Genomic DNA, 27,678 nt, shown 5'->3' with positions numbered 1-27,678 from the left:
ATGAGTGTTCTTGGTTATAAATACAACGTTTTACGGTTACAAAACAATACGATTTACTGTCATGAATCAGTTCAGTAAAAGGTTCACATTTTGAAGTTTTTATTTCCCCTTGTTTATACATTATCCCTTGAAAACCATTCTTTAAACAATACAGGTCTTAAACCAACATTTAAACAGACTAAACGAATGGACTAGTTTGATCTCGACTGCATGATGGACAGTTATTAGTAGAAAATGGGGTAAATTAACAGATACACAAAAAAATGGAGTTATTTACTGATGAAAGGCTTCGATTTTTCATGCTAAGCTACATTAACGGTCATTAAACAAGGTAAAAGGATGACAAGACAGCAAAAAATTCATAGACAGTGGAAAATAATGACACATTACAGGACATCGTTCCATACAGATTGGCATATATTAACAAGTAAAATTATACAAAATACTTTTTTTTGCGATTAAGACGTTTGGGAAAATATTTTGATTTATTTGTTATGAAGATCTTAGAGAAGGGATAACCTAGATGCATTCTGTCCCAAACAAATTATAGCTAAGTTAATATATGTTAATTGCAGAAAAGCAAATAAATAGATTAATAAATAAGTAAATAAATAACCAAATAAATAAAACAATGCATGGAAGCTGACTTTACATAAATAAATAAAACCATATAATAAATATATAAATTAATCGTAAGAGCAATCTTTTTCAGAACTAAAAGTATAAAGAAGCATAGCTTGTTTCATTTTTCGTGCAGTCTAAGAATACATCTAAAAGTAAACAGCTCTAAAATGATATTGTATACACTTGTAATATGATATTTGTACAAATGCAAATGAGTATTCTCAAATACAGGAGTCAAGCGATTTCTGTTCCAAACTGCTGCCTACAAGAACAATTGACTGACTGCAATGAAAAACTTCTTTAATAAGGAGAGGACTGGAATCCAAGCGTTTACATAGACGATGAATGACTAAAGAAGGTGCATTCCCCGCACTTCTGGGGAATAATACAACAAAATGAAGCAGAAAAAGAGAGGGTAAGCTACACAGCAAGACTCCCACTGCATAGCTGTCAAATCTGTTTCAGATTTTACAAAGCTCCAGGCTCCTCTTCTCCTAGCATATGCTGCCTTTTCCAAAGACTTTTGTAGCCGAGGGCTATGAATAAACTCTGTAAATAGTGGCAGGCAGGAGCACAACAACCCCTGTCATACAAAATCCTGTCGCTGGTAAAACCTGGAATGTGTCCAGCTTTGAGAACGGGAGTCTCATTCTTTCAGTTGCCTATTCAATAAAAAAATAGCCTCTGGGTGAATGGCTGGTTGTTGGGGTTAATTCACTGGCCAGTCCAAGAGGGTTCAGCTCTAAAGGTTCCCACGATGACATATAACATCACACCAAGTGGGGGTCGTTGGCAGGGCTGACAGTGAAGCGTGATGATGTCACTGGATTGGCCCCCACAGGCGACCTTAGTTTGATTGATAAATCCTCTTTCCTTTTTGATTCTTTGTTCTTGATGTTTGGCCCTGACGGAAAGAAAAACAAAATCAAGCACTGTGTGAAGACCCAGTCACATGTTTCTTGCGCTTCACCAAACCATTTAATTTTTCCTCCTTTTTATCGTCAGGTGATGTTCAGATCAGGTCAGAACCAACTCATCAGGATTCATGGGGGAGCCCAAAACTTAAGTCATAACTTTAAAATGCGTTTTATTCAATATAAAATCGTACAATGGCAACTAAAATTTGGGATTAAAATGAGGAATTCATGTCATCACTTGTGTTCATTATCTGGCCAGACAGGTATTAATGTCCGTCTTTCGTCTCTTTGTCAGTCATCTCAGTGTGTTCATAGCTTTTAAGTCAATTTCTGATTTGGACCTCAGTCCACAGGAGGTGCAAAAGAGCTGCATTATTTATTAACAGTATTTTGTTACATGTGTTCATGTTTCCGCTACAGTGACGTTTGGACTGAGAAATTATGGGTAAATGAAGTCCTGAAATTGAATTATTATTATTATTATTATTATTATTATTATTATTATTATTATTATTATTATTATTATTATTTTTCAACTAACAGCAGCACCTGAGAGCTCTGGTTCACCTGCAGAAAGTCTGGGTGTCCTGTGCAGAAGGGGTGGGTGTTTTACATGCCTCATAATCTGTTCATGACTGTGACATATGTGCCTTCAATAGTGCTGACATTTGCTGTAAGATATTATCAACAAACCAAATACAGAAAACAGCCAGAAAATAAACAAAATATAATCAAATCTATAACTATTAATATTATCAGACCGGAGCAAGACAAGACAGCTTTTGGTTAAAAATAACTCAAAGGGAAAACTGTCTCCTCATTCAGTGCTTTGAAGTTTCAGCTCTAAAGGCTACGAAGGATCGTGGAAGCATCTAATTTTGGAGTTTCTACATTTATGCACATGTGCACGGTCCAAAGGAAATTCTGAGCCCAAACTTTCATTATTCTGTGAAATGAGGTGATCAGTGTGCAAGATGGAGAGAGGAAGTCAAGAGAGCAAATGAAAATGTGTTGGGAAACACAGCTTAGGCTCGCATTGTTGAGCGCGGGATTTATGTCCCCGCTCAGTTCCACATGTCACAGTGTCGAGGAGGATAATTATAGAAGATTAATTCTGGCTGCATATTTGGAGAGGAGATGGCTGAACTGAGGGTTTTCCACTTCGGTGGGTGGGGATGAGTTAGAGGCTGTCAGATTTTATTACGTCATTCTCCGGCCCAAGGTGGGGACTGACTGATAACACATGTTTAGAAAGAAACATATTTCAGACTTAATGCGCATTATCTTTATAGTCTGAGTAGACTAGAAGAGTCTGCAGCAGGGTAGCAGCTCTGTGGCTCTGCATTTACAAAAGGCACAGCAGTGCTTTGAGCTAAATGCTAATGTGGGCATGCTAACATGCCCACACTGACAATGCTGATGTTGAGGTATGATGTTTAGTAGTTCACCATCTTAGTTTAGCATTTTATCATGCTAAGATTGCTGATTAGCATATAACACAACATACAGCTGAGGATGAGGGGAACTTGGTCATAAGTACCGGACACATTTTTTGCCTGATGAAAGGTCTTACAATTCATGACAATTTCATGGCAGAGACAGGAGACGTTTCATTCAAAACTATAAATGAAAAGCTTATGGTGGCGCCAAAAGAAAAGTCAGGGATTCAGCCAATAGCTGCTATAGCACACTAGCATGGCTAAAAATGTCCCCTGCTCATTTGGCATCTCATCATGAAGGTGAGACGAGTTTGATCTTACCACGCAGATCCAGCTTGGTGCTTTTGACAGACACTGGTCCCGGACTAGTGGGCGCTGAAGTGCTCAACTCATTGGTTGGAGTTTCCTGTTGTGATGAAACAAAGTGTGAGCCTTCCTCTTATTTCATCAAACATCTCTTATCAATTAGTTATTGGAAGTAAGGAAAAACCTGATCAAAAAGATAGATCGTGACATCATCAAAAAAGGACACATTTCTTCCTCTGTCCTTCTCTCTGTCCATCGGTTCCTTGGGCGATTTCAGCAGACTCCTCAGCCCGACCCGTTTGTCCACGTCTGTTTCCGTGACAACAATCACCCTCCGGGAGCTTTCGTCCTCCTGCTCATCCTCCTCCTCATCGTCAGGGTCGCTTCCCGGGGACAGACCTCTCCGTCTCCCGATCCGATTTCCAATCGCACCGTCCCCGAATCCTCCTTTACCGGTGGGCGTGAGGGGAAGAGTCAGAGCAAGAGGAGGGAGGGCAAGAGACAGACGAGCTAGTTTTGCTGTGAAAATGAAAGTAGGGGAGAGTTGTCAGATGAGGAATAAGATGAGGCCTTGCTCTCACCTAATTGGAAGCAGCTAACATTCCCAACTAGTACAAACTTGGTTAGAGAAGTATTTATTCGGTACATATTTACTAAAATTAGAGCAAATATGTTTTTCATTGCAAGGACAAGAAGTTAAATTCATCGATCACTGGCATCAAACAAGGAAGTATGTTTGTTTACCCCTTCAGTCAGAAAAATTGCAAATCAATTGGGGACAAACAAACTTTGACACAATAAATAACAGTAACAGTAACTAACTACTCTTAAAAGGCTAGAAACTACTAAGACGCACTACACAGCTCAGTAGATCGACTCCATATAAAATAAAAGGCCATGTCACTTTGTATTCAATTATCTCAGTCAATTAGCAATGCGTGTAACATGAAGGTACCTTTCATAGCCTGGTTTGCAGTTTGCTGAGGGGTCGTGACCTCAGGTTGCTCAATCACAGTGAATGGCTCAGCTTTAGTTTCATCAGACTCGGTGTGGGGCTGAATGCTGGGGGAGCTGTCATGCTCCTCGTGGCTACAACAACAAAACAATTAATTCAAACATGAATATAACAGGGCCAGCTCACCAAAATCACAAAATAATTTACCCCTTGTGGTATCTAGCCATGCCAATAGTTCTGGATGTATTTGTCAGCTGCAAACGCTAATATGATGGAACGTAATGCGACTTCATTTGTGGTGTTCACTGCTTTGAAAAATGACATTTAAAAAAATCCACAAACAGTATCTCTGAAAACGTGTCGCAGTGTGTCCTACAGATTATCCAGAGTAACAGGGACACTGTTTCTGAAGAGAGATGGTGATTTAGAATTTGTTAGATATGAAGTTGTTATTGGTTAAAGCACTAAAAAAGGCTGCGCTGACTCCATGCTGAAATCCATATTACTGAGCCTGTTTAGTCAATGGGATGATTTTTGTGCATAAAAAAAATCTTTCAGGACTTTGAGGGCTCCAAAGGATACCACCAGAAAATAGGAGGTTCTTTTGCAATTTGAGTGAATTGACCCTTACACATAAAGTTTGACTGCTTTAACGTTTTGTTCAGGATATTGTTTCCTGTCTTCTTACCTTTCATCCTCTTTTTGTTCTTTCACAGCAATCAGCTCTGTGTTGTTCTCGGTGATTTGGTCCCCCCAGGGCCGGAGCATCACTGTGTCTTTCACAGTCGTACCCCAAAGCACATTTGTTTTCACATTTTCACTGAGGGAGAATTGCAGCCTCTCCTCACACACCTAAAGCAACAAAACAAAAATAATGAAGAGGGGTGAATAAACTAAGAAAGGTAATATAAGGAGCACTCTTACGACAAACCACAAGATGACACGCTCACCTGCATCATGAGGCCGTTCTTTGTCGTCATCTTGGAGAGAGATCCCTGGTCTTTGACATCAGATGTTTGGCCCGGGGACCTCTGCCCGTCATTCCTCTCCTCTTGAGGTGACAGTTTGTCCTGAGGATCCAGGATTACAGGCAGTGCAGACTCTGCCAGCTTATCAGAGTAAACAGGGAGCCCGTCCTGCTTCAAATCCATCTTGCTCCCCTCAGGAGAAGAGGAGCCACATATCTCCTCACCTGTATTGCTATCGCTCTCACTGCAGCCCTTCTGGTCAGGTGTTTTCTTGAACGACTCCAGGAGTTCCAGGTTCCCCAGAAAAAGGTCACCGAGAGAGTCCTCCTCATCCCCAGATATGCAGCACAGTTGTTCCAGTTTTTCAAAATCCTCCAGGGGCTCCTCATCCAAATCTTTCCACTCAGAAATCAGCAATTCGGGGAGATTGTTGAGGGGAACTTGGGGGGAAGATGGGGTGGCAGATGATGTTTTCTGGAACTGATTATTAAGTTCATCCTGGTTTTCTATGTTGAGTGTGAGGTTGCTCTCATCGGCCAGTGTTATATGCACAGAGGGGAGGTTCAGATTGGCTGAGATCCCTATACTCTGAGTTGTAGCAGGTGTCTCTGAGACATCTGTGTCATGATCTGGGGAAATATACATCTCTGTCTCAGTGCTTGCAATATAGTCCTCTAGATTAATGTGACTAATAAACTCCTCTGCCTCTATAACAGATGGCGGTGGACTAGGAAAAGAGTCGTCTAAACTCTCCAATTTATCATCTTGCACATCAAGATCTATGCTTGGTGGGGGACTGGGGAAATCTACTGAGCTGAAATTGTCTACCTGTGGATATGACTGATCTAACTCCTGCACATCAAGGTCACCGGGACAAGAGACGGGATTGGGTGGAAGGGACATGTCTCTGCAATCCTCTACATTCATAACGCTCACACTCTCTTCTATGTGCTGCCGAGCAAGCTGCGGTCTCATTTCAACTTCTGAATCGGGATCTGAGTCAACATTTTCCGGGTCTGAAGAGTTCACATGAGTAGCTTCGGAGATGCAAATAGATATATTTGAGCTTTTATTCTCTAAAGTGCGACTGAAGTCATTCTCTAAATTAGAGCCAGTGTCTTTGTCAACATGCTCAGCTGACGTCTGCTCCTCTATTTGGATCTTGCAGAGGTGATTCTGAGGCCATCTGTTAAAATTTTGATTCTCCTCAGTCTCTGTGGAGTCTAGCAGACCTTCCCTGACTTCTCTGGCTGTCTCGGTGTGTGACGAAATCTCTCCTTGCTCCAAGGTCTCCTGCTCTGGGATTTCTATATTCTCTACTTCAATATCTGATGTTTTCCTTGTCAGGTCTTTGTTAAAGCTGCCAATTTCTCCAAGGTTCTCAATATTTTCCTCCTGCTGTATGTCCATCACTCTGACAGTCTGTTGGCCATCATTGTCTTTAGAGTCCCACTTTTCCTTAATGGCAAAATTAACAGAAAGTTCTTGTGCTTCATTGTTCCAGGTTTCTTCACAGCGCTCCAAGACAGCAGGATGAGGTTCGCTTCCTGCGAGTTCATCGTTTTCTTCAGTCTCCCAAAACTCCTGACCCACAACGAGCCTCTCCCCGACCTCCCAGGCCTTATTACTGAACCCAGAGAAAAATTCTGATCTCAGTTCAGTGTCTTGGCACCTCCTCTCTGGTGAGGCCCACTGGTCATTTTCATCAGGCCACAAGCGCAAGTCCCTTGACTGTGAAAAACGGTGGCAGTCAAACTCTCCCCTAACCACACCAGATGTTGTGCTTTCTTCATCCTCCTCGAGGGCACTCCATAACTCTTTAGTTTTCACATCCAGGCCCTCGCAGGACTCTTTATCCACACTGTTAGCAGAGTCCATTGGTTTTGCTGCTCCTCTCAGAGGCGACTTTTCCTTCATGGCGTTACTCAGCTCTGCGGCTGCCAGCTGTTTCTCTGTCTCCGTCGTGACCTTCTTGTCGTCTTCTCTGCCGTCTGAGCAGCGCAGGTTTCTCAGGCCCAGCTCGTTGTGGTCTAGACCAGGCCTCTCATCACGTCTCTCAGGCGCTTCAACACCTGCATCAGCCCAAGAGGGACACGTAAGACCACTCACTTTATCATAGACAGACTTCCTTTCATCATTTGGCTCGACTACTGACAGGGTTTCAGCGCAAAGTGTGGGATCAGTGGTTTGAATGCCATACAGTTTCGATAATCTTGACTCTCGGTTGTCAGCTTGTGTTGGTGTTTCAGATTCCACAGTGTCATTTCCACATTTGCGGGTGTTCAGTACAGAGAGATCAATATCCATCTCTGCAGCACTTGTGTAATCATTGTTGCTGGGCCTTAATGTGCAGTCCTTCGACTGGTTGCCAGATAGAGACTCAATCAAAATATTTGTCTCAGAAATGCTCCTGGAATGTAGATTTAAACTGTTCTCTGCAGAGTCTTGGTATTCGTAATCTGTTATCTGAGAGATGATGCCATCAGTGAAGTGGTTGTCTATCGGATACCCACCGCTGTGTGGGAGCCCTTTCAGTGGCTCATCATCTAAATCTGAGAACAATTTATCAATAAAGTCAACACAGTCCTTGGCTTGAGTATCATCACACAGCAGTGTTGACTTTTTGCTGTCGTTTGGGAAAATGCCAGAATCATCTCTCTGTGTTGACTTCAGCCCTTTGTTTAGAATATCTTTGTCATCACCTAAATGAGAGACGGCATTTTCTGGAGCATTTTGATATACAGTACTTGTTTCCTCACACATCTCAATAGTGGTCTTTTCTCCACTTTCGCTTTTGTTGCCTGACATCTGTATGCTGTTTCTTAAGGGGCTCTTTTCTCCCACCTCCCCCTCCTCCTCAGTTTTTTCCTCTATTCCCGTCAGCGTCCCTCTTTCCCCTCCTCGGCCGCTGCTCGGCCTGGAGGCAATGAGTCCGTCACTGCTCCTCCTGTTCATCCCGTCCCCCTCCCAGTCACTGTCTGAGAAATAGGCAGAGTCTCGATGTGGCGTTTCATTTCCCAGAGCTCGCCACCCGCCGTTTCCCACTCCTCCTCCACCGCTCGTCCATGAGTCACTAGGTGTGAGGCAGTCTGCTGAGTTGGAAGTCATAGGTGACAGGACCGAGTCGGTGGGGGTGACGAGCGAAACATCAGAGGATGGGTCCCAGTCTGGAGTGGTTGGAGTGCCAGCAGGAGTGGGTGTCTTCTGACCAATGTGACGGTGCTTTTCTTCACCGGTGTCTGTTTTCGGCGCGGCAAAGCTTTCATTATTATTTTGAGCACTCAAATTTTCAGAGTTCTCCAAATCGTCATGTGCTGTGATGCGTTCAGAGTCCGCTGCAGAAACTGTGGTGCTGTGGTACATTTCTTCGTCAGGATCGGTCTTTCCACATGTCTGATCTCTTTTCTTGGGACTGCTGCCCTGCGGCTCTTCTTTCATTATCTCACCGTTCCCTATAACATCAGTCTTTGGACGATCTGTTTCATTTGTACATACTGATTTGTTCTCATGCATTAGCACAGTGTTGGATTCTTTAACACTCTTGGTGGACTCAGCGGGAGGGTGCTCTAAGAGATCTGTTTGCTCTCCTCTGGCAGGTAAGGCGGGGCCATCTGAACACTCCTCCACTTCTTTCTGACATGCAAGTGTTTGGCTGTGCAGAAGACCATTTTTGGGCATGATTTCTGAAAACACAAACTCACCAGATTGGCAGTGGTCAGCGTTGCTTCCTTGACTGTCCTGTTTGAGAGGTTGTTTATTTGATCCTATATGAAGGACTGGGATCTCAGGTCTCATAGAAATCTTTATCTCGCTCTTTTTGGCACGCTTGGTCACTTGGGCGTAGATGGCTTCAGTTTGTGTGTCATCTTTGCCTTTTGCTCGCATGGAGCTGTCTGACTGAAATCTGATGGTCTGAGTGGAGTTTGGGTCAATGCATATGGACTCATATTCAGGAGACAGTGGAGTAGGGGAGTAAGAAGAGTCTGCTTCCTTTTTGTTTGCAGCAGCATTTTGTCTTGATATGATTTCAGTCAGAAAGGTCTCTGCCGATTGGATCTCCTTCAGGAACTCCTCTCTGGTCATTTCTGTTCTCCGAGGCTCCTTCTCAGTCTGCTGCAGTTCAGACTCCTGCTTCCCGATGGTGATCTCAGAGAGGAGAGAGCGGGATCTCCGTATACCCTTTGAATAGGCTTCCTCAGCCTCAGTGTATGAGGGAAGACCTGGAGCACAGACATAGGGCCGCAACCTGGATCCTGCAGGATACAGGTATTTTACTGGATCACTTTCTGATCCTCCCTCTAGATCTGTGTCCATCCTTCCTGTGTCGATTTCTGTGAGGAAAAGATCCCTTTGGAATGATTCTTTAGCAACTGTATCATCCTCCTCGGCTCCTGTCCTGTTGTGTTTCTCTGGCCCCCATGACTGTCCTGCTGACCCCAGCTCTGTGATCAGCGACTGTGAGCGGCGCATCCCTCTGTTTGGCAGCACAAAGTTCCCCCATCTCTCTCCATCTCTTTTCTCCACCTTCTTTTCCTCCCATGGCGCCTCTGACTTGGACTCTGTAGATTCTGTCACACTAGATATCTCTGTCAGAAACAGATGCATGGGGGATTTCTTGGCAGCGGCCACGCGTTCTGCCTGTAGTTCAGCATCTTCCTTCCAGATGGTGGGGAGGATGGTGTCAAGGCGTGACTGAGTCCTTTTCATTCCCCTGGAGAAGAGCTCTGCACAGCCTGGGTCTGCATCTTCAGATAGGCTGGAGTGAGTGACTGTAGTCCCACCGCTGGGTCTCTCTGGGGACATGAAGGGAGAGTCATCTTCATCTGAGTAGGTGGGACTGGATGAAGACTGTCTGTTGATCTGGGGGTCTGTGGGCTGAGGGCGGGGTAAATTGCGATAAATAGGGCGCAGAGGGTTTTCTCGACGAACAGGGGAGTCAAAGTCTTTTGCACGAGAATGAGAATTCTCCTTGGAGTTGTGCAATGATGCTGAGTGTCTGCTACCACCCTCTCTGTCAGACAAGTCACAGGATAGTGGGTCTCTGTTGGATCTCTGCAGCTGCGGCTTCGTGTATCTTAAATAAGTGTCTGCTGTGTTGTAGCTGGGGCAGTTTCTTTGTGGTTTGGAGTGGGGAGGGAGAGGCGGAGGACACATTTGAGGTGGTTGGGGGTAAATTGGATGGCTTGATGGGGGAAGGGAGGGGGAGAGGGACGGGGATGGGGGTAGAGTCTGTCGGGACCGATGGAGCCCCAGGTGATCAAAGGTAGAAGGTGGGCAGCTGCTCATGTGATGGGGGTCTGTTTCGATTTTTCCAGTGATGGTGTAGTGAGGCAAACCTCTATATCCGAGCGGAGGGGCGGGGAGAGGGCGCGAATGAAGGTGGTTGGCTGATGACATGGACATAGAGCGAGGCTTGGGCGGAAGGACCGGGGCTTGAGAACTCATGGACGATTTTTTATCTGCCTCACTGCTCTTTTTCCCATCGTCTTCATCATCATCCCCTAGATCGACCACTGAGAAGTCAGTCACTCTGCTTGAAGTGTCTCTGAATTCAGCCACGCCTGTGTTGGGCACCTGAAGTTGAACTTCGCTCGATCTGACAGTCTGGAGGCCCTTTCCACACTTGTCAGAAGAACAATAAGGGACTCGTTCTTTTCCCAGCATTCCACTGCGAATCTCCACCAGCTCCATGTCTCCGGGACAAATGGAGTCAGAACGGAAAGAGGAATGGGTCTTCCCTTTAAGAGTAGGCGACTTGTCCTGGGGTGTGTGCTCCTCTAATCTGATGTAGTACTCGCTGGCAAGGGAGGGGCTGCGGGCGCTTATCACTGGGACCACAGTGGGAGTGTCCAAAGATTGTCTGTGGTTATTGTTCACAGTTGGGATTGGCTGAGGAGGAGGAAGAGGTTTGTAGCCTCGTCTGGCATGAGCCTTTTCCCAGAAATACTCAAAGTTCAAGCCTTTGCTAGTTTCAGTGACTGTCAAAATGTCATCCAGTTCAGAGGAGGATGGGGTGATACAGTTCCCCACAGGGTCCAGCAGGGGGTAGGAGTTGTCTCTGTCATCCCTGCCGTACTCTCTCTCCCTTTGCCGCTCGTTTGCTGCAGTCTGGTAGGCAGGTGGACGAAGTAAATCCCAGCGTCTTTCAAACGACTCCTCGCTCTCCCCTCTCCTTCCTCTGCCCTCCTCATATTCCTCGTCCTCTTCGTCTTCTTCCCCGACACTCCCCCTCGCCATTCCTCGCTCAGCGGCCAGGAGGGAGGAGAGGAGGAGAAATATCTCCGCTACAGAAGGACGTTGTGATGGAGGTAGCCAGCAGGACTGCATGATCTCATACCTGTAAGCAGGAGAGAAAACAGAGGAGGTAAGTTTTGAGGTACATTTATGGCACAATTACTTCTCATTGACATAATCACCATTTCTGCACAGTGCGCTTCGTGGATGAGTACTGACCAGTAGTCTGCATGGGAGAGTTTGAGTCTGGGCTGGGCCAGGGTGATCTGTCTCTCCCTAATGACGAACGTCAGCACCTCTTCGTCGCTCAGGTGTCTGTGGGGCTGAGAGCCAAACTCAAACAGCTCCCATATAACCACCCCCAAGGACCTGGAAGAACAAGAAAATGCAGTGATAGTGACAGACTTCACAGACCTCTTAGGTTTTGTTATGTAATGCTTTTATAGCAACACCTTGTTTTACACAGAGCTCTGAATTCTGAAGTCTGAGAGGCAGAATAAAAAACAAGAATTACCACCTCGCAGTTGTTTGCCTCCACCAGCCAGTCATGTTGTTGTTTACATCCATGTCTGTCCAGACTCATTTAATATATGTAGTGAAGACTTTGAAGGAATTAAATAAAAGGTATTAAGTGCATTTTTTTTTTAAATATCACTATAGTGACATGATTCCAGTGAATAATTTCCTGTAAGAAACATGCTGTCTTCACTGCAAGACTATTTTTGCAGAGGAGAGGGCTGATAGAGAGCTTCATCACACAGTGCAGTGACAATCACCTAAAGCTCAATATCAGAAAATGTGTTGCAAAAAAGCAACATGTTGTAAACTGTGGATGATTCACACACATCTGACCAAATGTGACACATGGTCACAATCCGCACTTGTCTTCCTGAGTTATGGCGCTGAATAATGGCCACAAAAGAGTTCCTGCACAGCATTATGATGTCACAGTGAAGCTGACCTTTGACCGTTTGGACATAAAATGTCATCACTTTTTATCCTACGAGCCACTTGTGTGAAATTTTGTCATAATTAGCATATGAATTATTGAATTTTGGCCAAAAACGTGCTTTATGAGATCACAGTGACCTTTGGCTTTCGACTGATGCATAAAAACGGGTGAAAAGACATTCTGTTGGTTCTGTTATTAGATTTGTGTGATTATATCACTGCGGACAAAACTGTTTGGAGAAGGAATGAGATAATAAATATCTTTATTGAATCTTAAGCTATAATTTCCTATGTGAGAGCAAAGAGTGCTCTTCCTCTACTTGTGTGTTTTGTTTCCAGAATGTTTTCTTGTTGGTTCATTCAACAAAACATTAAACTGGAGTTTGTAATATCAGAGCCTGAGGGTTCGGTCCAGCCTGGGCTCTTGTTCTTTCATCACTCCCTCTGATATTACTGGGCTCGGCAATAAGACTGCTGACAAACTGACGGAGGTCACACTGACTGTGTTAAGTATGTTGTTTTGTGATTTTTTTGGAGAAACATTTCAAAACAGCTGCCTTTTTTTCTTTAGTTTCATTTAACAGTTCCAAGGTTTTAACATTTGGGGACAAATCCAAGCTCTGAGACTACAAACAGGACATTATCTGATATTGGTTTCACAGGTGAATATGAAAACCAATGAGACCAACAGACCTGTACACCTATGCCTCTACAATCTAGTGCAGTTTTTATGTTAATTTTGTTTTTGTGCCCCCTCATGTTTGTAAATGGGATGGGCAAAACATTAGAAATAGCTCTCAGTGTAATGCTGTCCAGTTCAACAACACTGCAAACTACAGCCAGAATGATAAACATATAGTTAAAATAATACCATCAAAACTGAACATTATAATCTTTTTAAAGGTAGGATTTATGACTGAGCTGTTGGATTGGATTGCCTTGGCTTTTACAGGTATAGCTAGTGAAGTGACCACTGAGTGCAACCTAAGATACCAGATAAACAAGCATGATCATAGCATTCCCCGCATGAACTGGCCATAATGCTGGTTTTTCTGTAGCTATGTATATGAACTGCTGTGAAGGCTTTAAAACATACCACACATTGCTGGTCTTGGTTTGGTCAGTAACAATGAGAGATCCCCTGTACTCCTCCAGCAACTCAGGAGCGATCCAGCGTAGTGGGATCCATAGCTTGTCTGGAGTTAGGTAATAGTCCTCCTTCACGAAGACCACAGCAAGAATTCATTTTCATGAAGAAAATCATGTCATTATTTATATCATTTCAATCAGAATTAAAGTGACAAAACAAAAGCTTTACGGCTCCTAAAATCAAAAATGTAGGATTTCAAAAAATGGTGGCCCACATGGATAAATCATCCACTTATGTTAAATACAAGCACAGACCCACATACCTTGTAATGGTTGTGTGAAAGGCCATAGTCGCCTATTCTGACAGTGAGGTCTGAGGTCAGCAGGCAGTTTCTTAAAGCCAGATCACTGCAGAGCAGAACACATCCTCACAAAATCACTCAGACTGAACGGAGAGACACATTCTGAGAGATACTATTTAATTTAAAGCCTTGGATCCTGATTATGGACCAAGTCGCAACTCACCTGTGGATGTAGTTGTTTTCATGGAGGTGCAGCAGACCAGAGGTGATCTCAAAAGCCATTCTCTGAAGAGTCAAGAGGTCCCGAGTGGGCAGGTCGGGGGTCATCCCATCTGACTTGCGCTGGGCTCTCAGATACCTCTTCAGGTCACCCTATTTGCATATCACAACAATAAGGCAAGTAGTGAATTACAGACTCAAGTAGAAGATGAGATAATGCCAGTTTGGCCGTAAGTGTTTGTGCCAAGTGTTTGCGCCTTTCCTCTAAAACAGAGATAAAACTTGAAAGAAACACCACATAGGCCAAGAGGCTATTTGTGACTTCTGCAGTAAATATGTCCCTTTTTAGGTGTTTTCCATCACAGAGCCTCAAAAGCAGCAGGGGAATTGGTAATGAGCTGCCAGCCTTCTATTAGTTATTTGGGCTTCAGGAAGGGCAAGGAAATAAAATGAGGACTACATAAAAGGATGAAAAACATCCGCGAGGAAAGGACAATAGGAGACTTCATCAGAACGGATAATAGCAGTCTGTGAGGACCACGCCGTTGTTTGGCTTCTCTTGCTGTCTTGCTATAATTGATCTGCTTGTGTCTTTGTTTGCCCTGAGAGTCCACTCATATGGTTTTCTTAATCAGTCAGTGATTAAGCCGGCTAAGGGAAGGAAAACAAACCGATTGTAGTGATGCAAAACCTGTCTCTGGAACGTTCATGGTTCTAATCATTTATCATTTCTGCAGCAAATAATATGCAGAGTTACACACATGAAGTGACATTAAATCAAAGAGCAAATGAAGTAAAAGCCTCGGAAAAATAAAACTACATTTAATGCAACTACAGCTCAACTGAAAAACTGCTGCAAAGGTGAGACATAATAGCTTTCACGCTTATTAACAGCATTCGTCAGTAATAAAAGCAGATTTCTTAAGAAGTATTTATGTTATTTTGTCCTCTCCGCCCCAAGACCAGCCGCGCCTTCTGTAAAACTTGCCTATCATAGATGTTGGCTAAAGACAGCCGCAGTGTGCTGTTTAACAATGTTAAAGTAACCATTCTGCACTGTGAGGTTCCCATTACACACAATTCACATGACCGATTTGTACTCACCAGTTGACAGAACTCCATAACCAGGAGGAAGGGGATGTTCTCGCTGCACTGGCCCAAACACTGAAGGATGTTGGGATGTTTCAGGCTCCTGATGGGAGAAAGACAAAACAGACAGATAGACAAATAGACAGACAGACAGACATACAGACATACAGATAGATAGATAGATAGATAGATAGATAGATAGATAGATAGATAGATAGATAGATGTTAATTTACTGCCAGCCTTTGTACTACACAGAGAGAGAAAACGAGGATGCACTTGAGAGAAGCACTGCAGCAAATTAAGTGTGAATGAAAGTGGGAAAATGGAAATAAACAGTATTGGTGTTTTGTGTGTTTCACTTGTTGTCGGTTGGTGTGTTTGAATCAAACACTAACTGGGACACAAGAGAAGAGGAGATAACAGGACAAGGGTAGGGTTTGTGCCTCAGCAACAGCAGAAAGAAGAAATAGGAGATGTAAACAGCACAGCATATGAATGCGCGTGAAAATGACCCCTTGTGAGTGTGTATGTATGTGTGTGTGTGTGTGTGTGTGTAGGGAAGGTGGTGGTTGTTGTGGGTTTTGCCCAGAGACAGGAGTAGAGAACAGACAGCCCTGTCCTGGGATGCTTCCTGTGTGTGTGTGTGTGTGTGTGTGTGTGTGTGTGTGTGTGTGTGTGTGTGTGTGTGTGTGTGTGTGTGTGTGTGTGTGTGTGTGTGTGTGTGTTAAAGACAGAGGACAGCCAAAATGCTACTCAGATTCTGAGTCAAACACACTAAGTAGGTCGACTCAGTTCTCATCCTCAAGAACTGGCTTTATTACCATCTACCTGCAGAGACATTGCCAGAACACAGCAAAACCTTTTTTCAGTCTGTGTGGTTAGTTGTCAAGTGTGTCCTGACAGTAAAAGTCAAGTCAAGCTGGACACATTGTTGCTCCTTTAGTCAAAGTGAGATCATGATTTTTTAAAGAAAACTTTCTTTCTCTTGAAGATGAAAAGTCAAACCCTCTTTCCATACAGCCTTTCTTGCTCTGGTATGACCATTAGTTAATGGTGGCCAATTGTTACACGTTCATTTCAACGACTTAAATACTCTTCTCTACTTGTGCTACTGTTATGCTACATTTACTATTACCCCACAACCATCACCTGAATTGTCTATTAATTGTTTCAAGCAGTGTCTCCCACCTGTACGGCTCAGACTCAGCCAAGAACTTCCTCTGCTCCAGAGGGCTGGCACTGACACGCAGCTCCTTCACCACGGCCTGCGAGGAGCTGCAGTCGCACAGCACTTCAGCCAGGATCACCTAGGAGAGATCGATGGACAATAATATGGAAGAGTGCCCGGGAGAAGGAGACGGGCAGTAAAAGAACTATCTTGAGTTAAGACTTCTGATCTGGTCAGTAGCCAGCATTAAATATAAAACAGCAGGGCAAGCTGTAAGAGAGAAAATCTACGACGAGGGACGCAAAAACACAACGATATCTGAATGTGAGAGGTGGTCGTGTTACCTTTCCGAACCAGCCATTTCCTATCTCCTGAAGGTAGTTTAAAGTGTGTCTTTTGAAGCACTGAGACTTGGAGTCTGCAAAAAGGAAGAGGTATAAAAAAAGATCAGGGTCACACAGACATTGTCACTTGATGTTCTTCCATGACATTACATCTCACAATAAAATGAAATAAAAACTCAGGGGAAATACAGTATTTACAGTGCTGTTCGTTGGTTCAGTTATATACAAACTGTCACTGCCATCACCGAACATTACACACAACATTAAAAACATGGTTTAAGACAATACTCTGCTTTACATAATAAAAATCTGAATGTATCGTCCATTGCAAATGTTTAACCACAGGACACAAGATGCCCCTTACTTCACTGAACAGCCCACTCACAGTGTGGGAGGTTTCAAGTTTCCACATCACAAATGTGTAAGTTGCATACTGGACTACGATTGGCCTCCAAGCTAGTTGTCACAAAATCCAACAGAGCTGTCGTGTCAAACTCTGCACATACGTGACTCTGCAAAAACATCCAAATGAAGCAACAATAAGCAAAACCTATTTTTCAGCGGAGGGGGGCTTTAACGAATGACACAGTTCTCTTCCTGAGACTAACAATGTGTGTACTCCACCCTAACGTGAGCTGATACCAGCCCCGTCTGTGGCCAAACGTCCACTTTGTCATGCTCTCATACGGAGCACTGATGCAGAATTTTCTCAGATGATGAGTTTCCACTCCACTGAAGTTCGGAAGCGGGTTGTACAATCACTTTGAGACCTTTAATGGATTCACATCAGTGACTCAGGCAGCAGACCCTGAGGGAGTTTATCGCAGGCCAGCACTTCAGCTGCGTTGTGAGGGGTTTGAAGCTGCGCTCAGATGCGAGTCAGAGAACAGGAGAGTTGTTTCAGGTTGTTACCTGCTCCATCCTGCAGGGCGGGGCAGTTGGGTCTGTCCCTGACTGGCAAGGTGTAGACCTCAGGGAGGGAGGGACATGACGACAGGCTGTCCTCCTGGATGGGACTGGAGCCTCCAGAGCACTCCTCCCCGTCTGCATTGTCAAACTCCTGGTTGAGCCACAACAGCACAGATAAATCACATTACTGGTATGATCAGAAATATAAAATAAACTGTACGCTCTCACTTAATAATATGGTTGGATTTAGCAGTAAGTATCAAGGGCAGACAATGAGAAGGCAGTCATTCTAAACTAATGGCACCCTGTCTGCCAGCTCAACAACAACACTGTCAGGTCAAACCACAGAGGCTGAGTCAAGATTAGACTGACAGACGATTATTGACAGTTTCTTCTTCATTAAACTGGAATAATTGACTCCTGTTTGCATTTCCATACAGTAAATCAAGTCAAACTTACATAATAAAGCATAGCGGCATGCACAAAAGGTGTGAATAAACAAAAGAAAGCAGAGAGAGGTGAATAATTCTCTTACATGTTTAAGACTTACATTGAACCCCACTCCTCCTCTCTTACAGCACAGGCAGGTCAGGAGCAGCAGAACAAAAGAGACGAGCCCCGAGCAAGAGATGAGGATGACGACGTAGGGTGGAGGAGAGAGGGATGCAGCCCTGGACTGAGAAACTGAGAGGAAGACAGGGGAAAAACACACGGGAGAACAGGCTTTAATACAAAAATTCAGGGTATTTGTCTACTATAAGGGGGACAGACTGTTGGGTTTGAGTCAGTGAGAAGGAAAAGAGAGACTTCACTGAATCAGAAAAGTGTAAAATCTTGTTACACAGGTGTTTTGTTTAGAGGGAAACCATTGGAGCGTTTTCTTAGCAGCAGGTTTGGGACACAGTGGAGAACCCCAATGGACAGCTTGCATCAGGGATTTGAGGGGGGACAAAAGCAGGAAAAGAAACTAAGTTGAAGATAAAAAACGATTGTCTGAATCCAGTAAAAGAAAATAGAGACTGGAATTAAAGTTTTAAAGTGGGATAATATACCATTCCAGTAAGGAAAAAAGCATGGGGGAAAGGGGAGATATCAGAAATGGCATTCCACTCAGGAAACACAGTTAAGAAGCAGGGGAGGGGTGGCTGGAGCTGTCATTTAGGTAAAAAGGAGCGCTAATTGGGAAGGGTTGGAAACTGGAAAAGAATTACTCAAATCAGGAAGGTTTACTACTCAGGTGAGAGAGGGAGGGATCGGGACATTTGATATTTGTACCTCAACGTGGTCGATTGTGGGAAGTGAACCATCTGTAGAAAAGAAAAGGGGCAGGGCAGGGTGGTTAAATACCCTTCACGTATTATCTCGGTTTCATTAAAATACTGCAGCCAAAATACGTCAAACATTACATCACTTGACAAGAGAGAGGAACAATGACACCTTGAAACAGTCAGAAAGTGTCCAACACACGCTTATCATAGTGATGGACTTACGTATTAAATATAAACATTAATATTTAAACCACACCTGAAAATATATAGATTTTTATCTTTTAAGTCTGTGTAAACAAGCAGCATTTTAGGCAGCAAGAAGAACATTTGCCCATGTACCCTCCAGGCAAACAATACTGATATTACAACTAATTAATGTGAAATAGAGATAAAGAAAATAATGTATTATGATCTCAAATAAATGTAAGTGTGAGATTTAGTGAAAATGCATTGAGGAAAATAATTATATTAATCGCAGTGGGTTACATAAACTGTGGCATAAAATTTATGACTTATTCTGCTGTCTTAAAATATCCTCATTTCAGTCTGTGTCCCTCACACAAATCCAAAAATACCTTCATTCATCAGGCCATGATATTGTAAACACTGCATACATAAATTTCAAAGCACATTTAATAATTTACCATCTTAATAAATATTGTAAAAAGAGATACAGCATTCCAGTAAAATCTGACATGAAGTGACATTTGTTTTATCTGCAAGATAAATGTGTGAGCCTCATTTCAGTTAGCACCTTTTGTTGTCTTGTCTTTGACTCGTTGCTTACAAAAAGTTACATAGAACATGATTCGCTTGTTTCACACATCCTGGGCAAAGGTAAATAAAGATGTTTTCAGCAGACCAGCTTCCTGTCAAGGTGCAGGCTGGCGAACAGTCCACTGTGTTGCTAACAAAAGAAAAGTGCAACACCGGATTCCAGTAAATTAAAGATGAGAGTTATAACCCATGAAACGGAGAGAAATGCAGCTAATTGTGGATCTGAATTGTTGATCACCATCCTGCAAACCAGGGGCCAAATATGAAAACTAAATGACCCCTTTGGCAGTGTGGCCCTGTAAACGTGCACCACAAACACAGAACTGGTGGCTCCGGTCCTGATGCACAATTCCTGAGCAGTGCTATTCTTTCATCTTTCCCTAGACAGATGTCCAGACAGACACTGCATATAAATAGGAACCTAACACAGGGCCTTTTCCACCAGCCCCAGTGCCAGCAGCTCTCATCAAAACAATACAATGACTGCACACATTACACAAACACAGCACTCCGCCAGATCTTGGGGGAAGAAGGCATATTCACATTGGGAAAAATAAAGATGCCAGCACTGGTTAATAGGCTAAATAATCTCCAGTGCCTCGCGGATGCTATTTATAGACTAAATATCTCGCGCTGGCCGACGATTTTAGCCTGCTATTCATACAGTATATGCTGTTTTTAAATGCCATCGATGTGAGGCCCGAGATCGACCCCCCCCCCCCTCCAATATTTTCATCACTGCATGCAAATATGGTACCCTACCCATCACCAAATCAGCCTCGCTCCTGCTTTGATTAAACCAACCACGTACTGCAATAATAATTCGCATTATATCCCAGTCATACAGGCTGATAATACAGTACCCCCCCGCCCCCCCATCAATGTGGAGAGGCCTTTTGATAACTGACTACATCCCCCCCTCTCTCCTCCTTTCTCCAGCATCACTGACAGGTTTTCAAACCCCCCACATCCTCCTCCACCACCTCCGACTCCGCTCACCTTCCCTCTGCGGGACTCCGAGGGCTCTCTCCGGGCTGAAGTACGACATGATCCCCGCCAGCGCCACCATCACCCAGCAGTGTGGCCGCATCGTCGCCGCGTCCGGAGCAACAACACCATCCGCGCGAGCGACGCTGCCGACTGTCGGTGTCCTCCTCTCTCCCGTCCCCCCGCCACGGTCTGTACCGTCTCCGGGCTCACGCTGTCTCTGTCTCCCCCCCTCCGCTTTTCTCCCGATAATAAAGAGCGTCTCCTCGCCTTCCTTGTTGTGCTCTCCCCCCTCCTCCTTCTCCTCCACCTCCTCCCCCCTGCTCTAATCCGCAATTAAACACGGTGTGTGAGATGCTCTTTTGTGCATCCTCCGTCCGCCGCTCGCGCTACATACATTGCTGCCTCCGTCTGTGTGGAGCACTGCTGAAAACAACCACCCGCTATTTCTCCCGTTATATAAATAAATATCTTTCTTTCTCCCCCCCGTCTCTCAGTGTTGGAGGGTTGTCTGTGTTTTTCTCCTCCGCCAGCCTACGTCAGACACGCGGCGCGCATTGTCATGGTCCGTCTTGATCATCACACTGCTCCAGAGAAGACAATCTGTGGTAATATTCCCACAGGGAGCTGATGGTGTGTTTGTGGTCCTGGGTAGTGTGCCTCTTCTGATCTCATATTGGATTGTTAACCTCTGTAAAGCATCACTTCAGTATTTATATAAGCATGTTATTATGGCATCCTATTAAATAATACAAATGACTTGTTAATTGGCAAAAAGTGCAAGCCTTTTTCATTTTATAAACCAAAAATACACTTTCTTGGGTATATTATATATAGGCATTTGTAAGACTGTTGGATAAAAATAAAGATCAATGTTGTGCACAATTCATGGGTAATTTACACTCATTGCCAGCTTTTTAGGTTCACATAACTGAAATTAATGCATTAATGCTGACACAGCAGCCCTGCCATAAGCCATACCTTCATAAAGGTTGTCGTGCTCAGCTTTTGTGTTCATCCATTTTGGAGACTGTAGTTTGGCTCATTGATATAACTGAGGTGGACAAAATAAAAGAAAGGCCTTATTGTAACCTGATACAATTAATCAGCACCACAAACTACAGTTAAACCAACAAATAATCATTTTATCACTCACGAAAGCAGCATTTACTTCAGGCTGAGTGTATTTTCACAAAGTATATTTATAAAATAATTTACAGTGATGAAAATAAGCAAGTAAATGTGAACGTTATGTGTTGCTTATTGATGTTGGTAGTTTTTAACAGCAGACATTTTGACTCGTCAAACTAGGAAAAGCACAGGTTTGACTAATAACATTAACATGTCTTGTCAAGTGTCCCAGTGAGTCATGACAGTGTGACAGTGAAACAGCGGGAATAATACCAGGACCCTGAAACTGAGGCAGCTAAATGGAACTCAGCCCTCAGCTGAGCTTTTCCCACTGTGATGTGTTAAAACGTCGTCTGTGAAAAAGGCCTTCGCGGCTTTGAAAACTATGAATGTTCAATTCACGCAAAGCATTGCAGGGACTTTACTGACGCAGACAAACCCTAAACAATCTCTGTCATCTAACGTTCACATGAGACATGTTCTGAACGATCTCACCTTGGGCTGCAAACACTTTACTTATTGATCAATTTGCTGATTATTTTCTTAATTGATATATTATTTTGTCTATACAGTGCCAAGAAATAGTGAAAAGGAATCTATTCTAATTTCCTAGAGCCCAAGGTGACATCTTCAAATTGTTTGTCTAAAACCCAAAGAAATCCAGCTGAAAGTAATACATGACAAAGAAAAGCATAAAATCCGCACGAGGAGCCAGAAACTGAGAATGGTTTGCAATTTTCCTTGAAAAAGTTGGGTTTTTTCTTCTATTTTTGATGACTCTCATTGATTAATGAGCTGTATTCTGCACAGTGTAAATTCTTTACTGAAAGACTGTTGTTCATTCGTGTGTTATAATCTCTTTGAACTTGTGCAATAATATAAACAATTCTCACAGTTGTTCACGGAGTGTTTTCTTCGCTGCGAGCCTTCAAGCCCCCCGTGCAGCAACCATCTGCCCTGCCAACGTGATCGCGGGCGAAATAACTGCGTCTGAGCCTGACCTCTGGCCTCTGTGCAAGAATCTCCCTTTCTGGGTGAGCAAAAAGAAAAGAAAAAGTGGCCTTACAAGCTGCCCCTTCATTAACTTAATGACAATAACGTGACAAGGTTACAAGTGTGTTCTTAGGGTTTCATAACGCTACTTCCTTACCTACTTCTGCACACTTTCCATGTTACCTTCTTTCTTCTTGGCTTTTTACATTTGCTTCACTAGGAAACACACTGGTCACAATATTTGTCCATTTAACCATCCATCACACATCACACTCCTCAAACGACCAAAAACGACAGCTCATGATTTTAATATTTCATCTCTCCAGCTGTCTCGATCGCGCCTTTGTCGCTTTCGGGCAAGTTCTGGGAAGTATGCGCTGTTGTATGGCCTCTCCCTCTCAGTCATCTCCATCCCCGGCTCCTTCCCTTTGCCGCTCCTCTGGTCGAGCAGGGCCTGTGCTCTCCTCCTTTCTTCAGCCTCTCTCTGCAAACGCTCAGCACGTAACCTTTCTATGGAGCTGGAAAAGACAGACAGATTTTGTCATATCTCTCAACTAGGATATTTGCAACATCATGTTTTATTCATATGGGACAAATGTAAAATTTTCAAAGAAGCCCAGAGTTCCATGAGCTAGACGACACTTTTACATCTGTATGGTAAATATGAAGCTACAGATGGCAGCTGTTTACATTAGCTCAGCACAAATACTGGAAACAGCTAACCTGGCTGTTTATTGCAAACAACAACTGCCTACCAGCACCTCCAAAGCCCACTAATTAATATGTTATATCTCATTAATTTTATCTGTACAAAAACAATTTCTCAGCTGAAGCAGTTGCTTGGCAACGACAGGAGACTGCGGAGAGTTCCAGCAAATTGTCATTTTCACACATTAAACAAACAGGATATAACATGTTAAATGGTGAGTTTTAAAGGTGTTCGTTCTTACCTTCATACAGAGGCAGGTTAGCTGTTTCCCCTTGTTTCTAGTCTCTCTGCTAGGCTAAGCTAACCAGCTGCTAGACACAACAGTGGTATTGATCTTCTTATCTAACTCTAAGAAAGAAACTAAATAAGTATATTTCCCAAGTTCTTGAACTATTCCTTTAAAACCAGAGAACTCTGCAGCAAAAACAGAAAAAATGTGTAAACTATGAATAAATACTGGGCTGAAACTGATTTATTGTAAGTTATTATTAGAATATTAATAGTAACAAGAGACACTGAGTGTCTTACCTCTCTCCACTGCTCCTCTTTAGCCCCTTTTCTCTTTTCTCCGGTTTCTTGCTCTTGTTGTCTTTCCTCTCCTTTACAGCCAGTGCTTTCTTCATATCTTTCAATGGATCCAAACTGTCTTTCAATCTGCGATCTTTCTTCTCCTTTTCCTCTTCACTTATTCCCTTCCTCTTTTCTTTTTCTTTCCTCTCTTCTTTTTCTTTGCTGGTCTTCATGTACCATGGAGTGACTTCAGACCCCGGTTGGGGTCCTAGAGACACCAGCAAGCCGATGGCTCGTTCCTGCTTTTCCTGAAAGAAATGGACACGGAAAACCAAGTGATGATGAGATGATGTGTGTTGACAGCACTGCCAAACAACTGTTTAAATCTTCTGAATGTAGAAAAGGATAAAAACAATAAAAAGTTTTACTTTGATTAATATCAGAAACATTTTTTGAGATTTGATTTGAAAAAAGGGTCACAGCCTTGTATTTCACCACTTTGCCCTGAAATAGCAGTTTTGTGTCTCCTATGGTAGTACTTATGACTCACTCTCATGCACCATCTGTTTACACTGCTTGTATGCATATTGTGGCTGGAATGCATCCAGAATATTTTGTACTTCTTTGCCACAACAAGAGACCCTGTATCTGATTCATGTAAATCTGACTGCCACAGAATGGGATATATCTGCCACTGATCGGCTGGTCACAGCTGATCATGTGGAAAACCAACCAATTCTAATCACAGGCTGATCGATCAGTGCATCTGTATTCAATATACCAGCATCTTGACATGACTGAATGATTAAGGTTGTGCAGAAACAAATGCTGATGGATAAATGAGCTACAGCAGGCACACTATTCAATTCATGAATTCAAAATGTCATGGATCTGATCCTGGATCACAACCGCACTCCCCATGCACTAAACAGCCTGTTACTTTTTCATGTTATGATCATTAATAGTGTTCACTGTAGCAATAAAACATTAAAATTTAAAACAAAAACAATCTAATTAAGTTTGGAAAACACTGATGACAAGCTAATGTTAGCTGAGCTTAAAGGTTCATTCTTGACCTTGGAAATAGCAGGAAATAGCATGTCAACAAGGCCCACTTACTTGGTTTTTCTTGAGCTTTCAGGCACATCTTGTGGCTCAGATGGAGTTGAGCAGTCTGATCAATAATTAAGTTGTCATCACAAAGACTGTAACCCCTAAATCCAAACGTCAAGTGATAACAACTAAATTATTTCCTTGACAATTGAGCAAACTGTCTGTTGATGAAGATGTGGCTGAGAGCTCCGGAAAAACCTTGTTGTACATTGTGATAAGAGCATTTCAAAATCTAATGTAATTAAATTTACTTATTAACGTTACCTTACTAATAACAAAATGACTACTATAATGTCTTATTTAAGCATTTTTGTGATTGAGACATGCAGAAATTGTAGAGAAAGAATCAAGCAATGTCCTGAGTCGCTAAGTAAGAATAACCAGAGTTCACCCTTTCATATTAAAATGTCTACCCTGGTTACTGTTTCAGTTTAAAGCCATAAATCATATCAAACTAATAGCCTCTGGGAAGAGAGACACTGAAAACAGAAAACAGCCACTGATAAATGATCAGTCAGATGCTGCCTGTAAGGTGATCACCGATGGGACTTCTGCATGTGAACATTTCAATGAAAACCACCGGAGTGACAGAGGAAATAGCACCATCACCTTTTCATCTTTCTTTTCCTTAAGATACTCCTCATTTCCCTTCTTCTCAGAGGACTCCTCAAGGGGAAAAAGATTAAGATGCTCCAGAGCTCCACTTCCTCCACTCTGTTCATCGTCATCGCGCCTTCCTCCCTCTGACGGAAGAGCAGCTCGGGCTTTCCTTCTCAGATACTCTGTGCGTGCCTGTGGAGATGAACATTCGTTAGTCCAAAGTAAATAAATAAAGAACAACAAAGGCTTCTTTGTAATGCATCATATCATGTGTTCCATTTGCTGGGATGAGTCTCCTCCTGCTTCTGTCTTGTTATTGTAACAAAGATACTATACAGAAATTGCAGCAAAAGAGTAAATCTATATACTAATATCAGGATGACTCATGGAGATAAAAAGATGATATGAAGAAGACACGAAGTTAACTATAAGCTAGTATTGACTCCCAAAGGCACACGTTCTAATGCTTTACACATTTTTAAATATATTACCAATATATCATAGTAGTACGGAAACATCAACATCAACATAGGACATATTTTTCATTGAACTTACAAAATGTTAAATTCTTCTAAATGTAAGGGTCTAGTCCAAAAGTCTGAGCATACAACCAAAACTATAGTTGTTTAATCTCTTTAACCAGTTCAACTGCTTATGCACTTTAGAGTGTGCTTTAAAAAGTCAAGCAAATTAACATGTTTAGAAATGTGTATAAATGAATAAACGTGTATAAATGTATAAAATAGAAATACAGGAGTAAGAAATTGAAGGAAAAAAGAAAATAGATGTGTTTAATTTGGATGGTCTTTTGCTGAAGCTCAGACTGCTCAGCACCTTTCTCAAAGATAGAAATGCCACACATTCGACTCACATATTAACACATGGCTGTCAATTTTAGTTGAAGTGACAACAGTGGTTGATCAGCAACTACTTTAATAGCTGACTAAATTATTTCAGTCATTTTTTCCAACAAAATTGCCAAATACTTGCAGTTTCCAGCTTTGCAAAATGAGGATTTGCTGTTTTTCTTTGCTATATCTGATATTAAATTGAGTTTATAGCTAAAACAAGCACTTTCAAGACTAGTGATTGTTTTTGACGTTGATTAATCAAGAAAATAATTTGAAAAATGAATCAGTAATGAATAACGACTTAAATGACTTAAAGGGCTTAAATGAAGCAAACTTCTGGAAATGCCAGAACCTGCAAACTTTTTTCACTTTCAATATCATTTAGGGAATTTCATTTAAATTAACGTGTGTTTTGTACGTTTAATGATAATGACACTGAAGGGTTTGTGGTGTTGGAGGTGAAGTCAGACTTTGGGACACCATGACACGCTGTATGTCTACACAGCAACTGTTACTCATGAGCTACTACATCATCATCATCATCATCCCGGGAAATAATGTGACAACATCGGGTTCACCTCTTGCTCAGCACGCTCCACGCGACGCTTGGCCTCGCGCTCCTCCTCCGCTGCTTTGGCCTCGTCCCTCCGCACGCGCGCGACGTTGTCTTTGTTGCGGACGTGCCAGCTCTTCTTCGGAAGGATATTCATTGTTGCTTTGGTGACTTTTGATACGGTTTGCTAGCGGTCAGCTAGCCGACCAAGCTAGCTTCGATGTGATTTGTGAATGAGCAGTAAGCACGGTCAGCCACGCAGTTTATTCCTTATTCCAGCCACCCAATTTACTGCACAACCAAGGAGGGAAATGAGCAGGGATAAAAACTGGTCTAATTTAAAGACAGAAAAAAAGAAATACCGCCGTTCTGGTATTGCTGTCAATGTTAGTCGGCGTCTCTTCTTGCAATTAAGCTAACGTTAGCCGAGGTTTGCTACTTTCCAACTCAACGCTAACGTTACACTTTAACGTTAACGACACAGCCGCGAGCAGAGACATTTAGCTTGCTCCCTGACGACAAATTCATTAATTCAAACGATTAACATAAATAAAACAGGACACAAATACTGTAACTAACTTGTTGAGAGAGCTGCTCTGGCTGTAGGTTGCAATTGCCCACAGGAACAAGTCGATTGAAACAGGAAGTAAACATTACACATTTGTGAAACA

General features: G+C 42.9%; 2 protein-coding genes across 3 annotated transcripts; both read right to left on the bottom strand.

The window, feature by feature from the left end:
• Positions 1-90: 90 nt before the first annotated feature.
• Positions 91-21,127, bottom strand: lmtk3 (lemur tyrosine kinase 3). Its single transcript, XM_041942323.1, has 17 exons — positions 21,086-21,127; positions 20,560-20,872; positions 18,066-18,199; positions 17,519-17,666; positions 16,607-16,680; positions 16,283-16,401; positions 15,109-15,196; positions 14,009-14,157; positions 13,807-13,891; positions 13,491-13,612; positions 11,663-11,812; positions 5,192-11,546; positions 4,930-5,093; positions 4,242-4,375; positions 3,471-3,805; positions 3,302-3,386; positions 91-1,528 (listed from the first exon to the last, which is right to left on the bottom strand). The coding sequence occupies exons 1-17, from the start codon at positions 21,125-21,127 to the stop codon at positions 1,395-1,397; spliced, it is 8,631 nt and encodes a 2,876-aa protein (XP_041798257.1). The 3' UTR covers positions 91-1,394.
• Positions 21,128-21,245: 118 nt separating this feature from the next.
• Positions 21,246-27,622, bottom strand: leng1 (leukocyte receptor cluster (LRC) member 1). Of its 2 annotated transcripts, XR_006007030.1 has the most exons (5): positions 27,033-27,622; positions 25,613-25,795; positions 23,909-24,198; positions 22,829-23,189; positions 21,246-22,708 (listed from the first exon to the last, which is right to left on the bottom strand). XR_006007030.1 is itself a non-coding variant. In XM_041942080.1 (4 exons), exons 1-4 carry the CDS (start codon positions 27,162-27,164, stop codon positions 22,970-22,972), a joined length of 825 nt encoding a protein of 274 aa, XP_041798014.1. In that variant the 5' UTR covers positions 27,165-27,622; the 3' UTR covers positions 21,246-22,969. The 2 variants fall into 2 exon arrangements, 1 of the variants encoding a protein (XP_041798014.1); XM_041942080.1 differs by having other exon boundaries at positions 21,246-23,189.
• Positions 27,623-27,678: the final 56 nt, after the last annotated feature.

The sequence above is a fragment of the Chelmon rostratus genome, chromosome 8 (genome assembly GCF_017976325.1).
Source record: "Chelmon rostratus isolate fCheRos1 chromosome 8, fCheRos1.pri, whole genome shotgun sequence".
Classification (NCBI taxonomy): Eukaryota; Metazoa; Chordata; class Actinopteri; order Chaetodontiformes; family Chaetodontidae; genus Chelmon; species Chelmon rostratus.
This window is presented reverse-complemented; position numbering and strand designations above follow the sequence as displayed.

What these genes read in the sequence shown, in the direction of transcription:
- lmtk3 (XM_041942323.1), bottom strand. Translation starts at nt 21,127, where the DNA reads ATGATCAAGACGGACCATGACAATGCGCGCCGCGTGTCTGAC. An exon ending in GAACAAAAAGAGGATGAAAG is followed by an intron (nt 4,376 to 4,929) that starts GTAAGAAGACAG and finishes TTGTTGTTGTAG; the next exon opens with CCACGAGGAGCATGACAGCT. An exon ending in CACCAAGCTGGATCTGCGTG is followed by an intron (nt 1,529 to 3,301) that starts GTAAGATCAAAC and finishes TCTTTCCGTCAG; the next exon opens with GGCCAAACATCAAGAACAAA.
- leng1 (XM_041942080.1), bottom strand. Translation starts at nt 27,164, where the DNA reads ATGAATATCCTTCCGAAGAAGAGCTGGCACGTCCGCAACAAAGACAAC. An exon ending in AGGAAAAGAAAGATGAAAAG is followed by an intron (nt 24,199 to 25,612) that starts GTGATGGTGCTA and finishes CATTTCTTTCAG; the next exon opens with GAAAAGCAGGAACGAGCCAT. An exon ending in AAGAGGAGCAGTGGAGAGAG is followed by an intron (nt 23,190 to 23,908) that starts GTAAGACACTCA and finishes TGTCTTTTCCAG; the next exon opens with CTCCATAGAAAGGTTACGTG.